Genomic DNA, 3,985 nt, shown 5'->3' with positions numbered 1-3,985 from the left:
AATAAACTCAAAATGGATAAAATAAATGTAAGTCACAAAACCATAAAATTTCCTTGAAGAAAACATAGGCAGTAAAATCCCAGACATATCACATAGAATGCCTCTGCCTCAGCCCCACCACCATAGCTTTGTCTGGAAGGTCCTGAAGGTCTCCCTGTCTAATTAGCATATTACCCTTGTATTAGTATAGACTAGAGGCCCCTATTGGCAAATGTGCTTTCAATATATGGAGGGACCTCCAGAGCCGTTCCTTCCTGGAGGCCTGGCCTCAGCAGGGACATCCCTGACTCACCAGGATGTTGTCCAGCGGCTTGGGAGTCAGGCTCACTTCAGCAATCCTCTCGTTCACCTGGTGGATGGAGCCTACAAGACACGCTAAGGAAAGTCCGCTAAGGAAAGTCTGGGTAGCAGTTACACACAGGCAGGGCGAGCTAGCCTGGCAAGGACACGGGCTCACTCCCTTCTGTACTGTCGCTCCACTTAATTATCTTCTTTCCAAACATTCAACATGCCTTCTGTCTTGTGTTAAATTCGCTGCTTTATAAATGGTAATTGATAATTCTATTCTAAATACCTTGGAAAATAAAGAGAGGATCGTCCATGATGCTACCACCATAACAACTCTTTTTAGGATTTAGGGAGATTTCCTCCCAGTATTTTTTACATACAGCCCTTTGCCCATAATTATAATCTCAGTGTATGTCTATTTTACTACTCTGACTTCTCTTCCACGCACTAATATGATCATTTTCCATAAAGCGGAATGATCTTTGCAATATTTTAAACGGCATTATACAAATCCGTGTAGAGGATGCCCTTTAATACAATTAACTGTTCCTTGGTTATGGAATATTCAGGTTGTTTATCACTTTTTGCAGTTATAAATCATTGCAAATTATACCCATAGTCACACAAAGCTCTAGTTCCATATTTTGGGTTATTCCTTTAGGAGATTTTAGGTTACGGATGATTGGATCAAAGTGTATCTCAACCTGTTCATCGCTGTTGAAATCTCTGCTCCGTTCAATGGCCCATCTTGTTACCCTCGCTATGCCTGAATTTCTGTCTGAGCTTCAATTGGCCTAAGACAAATCCTCTGTAAAAGCCCCATAATCCTACCACTCCGCTCGCCACCTTCACATAAAGCAAGGTTCACGCGTTCTCCATTACCTTCAAGTGTCCTCACAGATTGGAGGACACTCGGCAAATGAAGATGCCAAGCGGGGGCACGACCACTCCGATGGGTCAGTTAGGCTGAGATGAGTGTGGGATGAAGAAGAAAGAGGGAACGGTTAGAAATGGCCCAGGGAAGCGAGACCCTGAGCAGGTCCTGGTGGGATCACAGGCTCACTTGAGGAGGCTTCCTAAGAGGCGCGGGGAGAAGGGGACGCAGATGGGCGAGTGCCGTTGGGCCGGCAGCAGCAGGACTTGAAGGGAAATGAGCTCCGTGTGAGATGAAAAGACCTGCAGTTATTTATAACCTGAGAGGGTCATTTTCTGGATGAACTCTAAGTCCTCCAGAGATGGAATTCTGTGCGTCCCTGGGATACAGTTCAGGGTCAGAAGGGAGATGAGGATGGACAAAGGCAGGACTAGAGAAGTAAGATGCTAGTAGAGCCAGGATGGTGCCAGAAGGGGCCAACTCTGAGCCCAGGCCAAAGGGCTGGCAGGTGAGCCGAGGTGAGGTCAGCTGGAGGAAAATAATGTTTTAAATTGGGTCTTAAGTTTACTTACCTGAGGCTCGAGGGCTGGGCACTGACGTTGTAGTTGCTATCTATAATTGTCATTTTGGGGGAAAGAAAAAAGGGAAAGGAGGCGGCAATGAAAAAAAAAAAAGCTTTTTTCTCTTCTTCCTGATTCCTTCAACAAATATTTCCAGGACTTCCTCCTTTTGCGCTCTTTCAATGATCTCAGTAAAAAAAATTCAAAGTCAAATAATCCTTACCGGTCTCAAATTCTTTTAGAGGATAGGCAGAACGTAAGTAATGAAAAACGTAATGAATTTATAAGGAACGAGCTAACAAGTAACGCATGTTAATGAACTTCGCACAGGCTGCACCCCGGGGGGGGGGGGGGGTATATTTGGTCTCGATTGTAAACGGCACCACAGAAGGATATAAGGTACATGGCCTTCCAGAGTCTTCCTTGCGGCATTCTGCTTCCCACTCGGTGGCAGGCCCTCCTCCACTGGCACCATTGGCAAGGCGGTGACATTGACGACAACCATATTCTTGAAATAAGCCATTGTCCAGTTTCTTGTCAACTGACAAATAGTGACTTTCCACTGCTAACAGCCTGTCATTTCTCACTCCGATCTTGTTCGCTGTTCAGCCAGCCTCCTGGAAATCACACACAGCACAGAACTATCTTAGCAAACACAGCCTGCTCCGCTGGCAGGCAGGGCTGCTGGAATAAAGGCTTTTGTCTGAGAAGCCCATTGTCAAGTGAGGATTTCAAGGCCTGTACACCTGTTGTTTCTATCTGCTGACGCCCAGCCCCGGCCCCGCTGAAAATTGTTGTTCAGTCGACCCTTGAACAATACGGGGATGAGGTAAGGGTACCCCCATGCAGTGGAAAATCAACACATATCTTTTGACTCCTGAAGTTGACTACCTATAGCCTACTATGGACTGGAGGCCTTACCACTAGTATAAACAGTCGGTTAACACATACTTTGTATGCTATATTTTTATATACTGTACTCTCACAACCAAGTAAACTAGAGAAAAGAAAATATTATTTAAAGATCATAAGGAAGAGAAGGCAAGCGAGTTTCCAAATCAGAAATGAAATCAAATCTTTCTTGCCTCTCGGAGCCTCTCCTGGAAACCTGAGCTGTGGGTGAGGTTCCTAAGACCCCCTTCCGCTCTCCGATGCTGTGATCTGTGATGCGAGTGCATCTCCTCCGTGTGGGGGCCCTGCTCTGCCCCAGGCCCTGCTCCTTCTCAAACACTGGCCCCATCACTACCCTTCCTCCTGGATATAAACGCTGGGGCCAGGTTGCTGACTTGGGTCCTTGCTTTCTGCTCATCGCTACTATCTGTGGGCCCTCCAGGGCCAGAGCCTGGTGGTAGAAGCCTGGTCATAATGAAATAAAAGATCTGCCCTCAGGCAGCGCATACATAATGGAAGGAGAGCGAAAAGGTCGAGTTTGGTGGAAAGCTTCACCAAGGTGCGCTTTCACCAGTCTCCTTTCCTCTCCTTCTGCTCATGCCTTCCGCTCCGCACTCTGCTCCCCAGCACTGTCCTACATGCCTGCCCCACTGAACTACTTTCTGGTCCCTTCCATGCTATGCTGTGCCTTTATGCCTTTACACCTGCTGTTCCCTCTATTCAAAGCTCAGCCCGGGTGATGCATCTTTTGGAAAACCTTCTCTTTTTTTAAGTGTGTCCCCCTTTTCCCCCCTTGACCCCGTCCAGCTTCCCCCCCACCCCCACCCCAGGCATTCACCTCCCTATCGGAAAGCCTTCTTGAATTACTCCAGGCAATTAGTACCACCTGTCCGCCCTGAAGCCCAGAATTCTGCTTGCAGAACTTAAAATACTGAACTGGAATTATTTGCTTCTACAGCTTTCCCCATCAGGCAGATTACTCCGTAGAGATTAGGTTCACTCAGTATTTGTTTCCATTTTAGACTCACTCGCCACACTTCTTTCTAGGCCAGAGAGGCTATCCATTTGGGGCTACCCCAGGCCAACTGGATTACAGGAAGAGCTGACCCAGGCCCTCCCTCCTGCTCCTAGCCTCGAGTTAAACAGGCAAGGGGGAGAGGGCAGAGGGGAGGCAGGTGCATGCAGGGCTTCTCACTTTGCTCCTACCCTTTCCCCAGCATGACTGGCCAACTACACCATGTTCTCTGACAAGCCAGGCTTACGGCGACCCTGTCACAAAGCCTCTTGCTTTAGTTTAACATTATTACTCCTGCCTCACGGGAGAGCTGAATATTATGCTTTCTAAGAGAAATGTTTAATATATACTATGTTC

At 47.3% G+C, this 3,985-nt stretch overlaps 1 protein-coding gene across 1 annotated transcript in view; it reads right to left on the bottom strand.

Annotated features, from left to right (window-relative positions):
- Positions 1-1,787, bottom strand: part of FAM227A (family with sequence similarity 227 member A) — a 52,808-nt gene extending 51,021 nt beyond the window's left edge. The window contains exons 1-2 of the mRNA XM_015568807.1: positions 1,735-1,787; positions 293-389 (exon numbers count right to left, since the gene is read on the bottom strand). Coding sequence (XP_015424293.1) covers positions 293-389; positions 1,735-1,787 — 150 coding nt within the window. The remainder of the gene's footprint in view (positions 1-292; positions 390-1,734) is intronic.
- Positions 1,788-3,985: the final 2,198 nt, after the last annotated feature.

The sequence above is a fragment of the Myotis davidii genome, unplaced genomic scaffold, assembly GCF_000327345.1.
Source record: "Myotis davidii unplaced genomic scaffold, ASM32734v1 scaffold2370, whole genome shotgun sequence".
Lineage (NCBI taxonomy): Eukaryota > Metazoa > Chordata > Mammalia > Chiroptera > Vespertilionidae > Myotis > Myotis davidii.
This window is presented reverse-complemented; position numbering and strand designations above follow the sequence as displayed.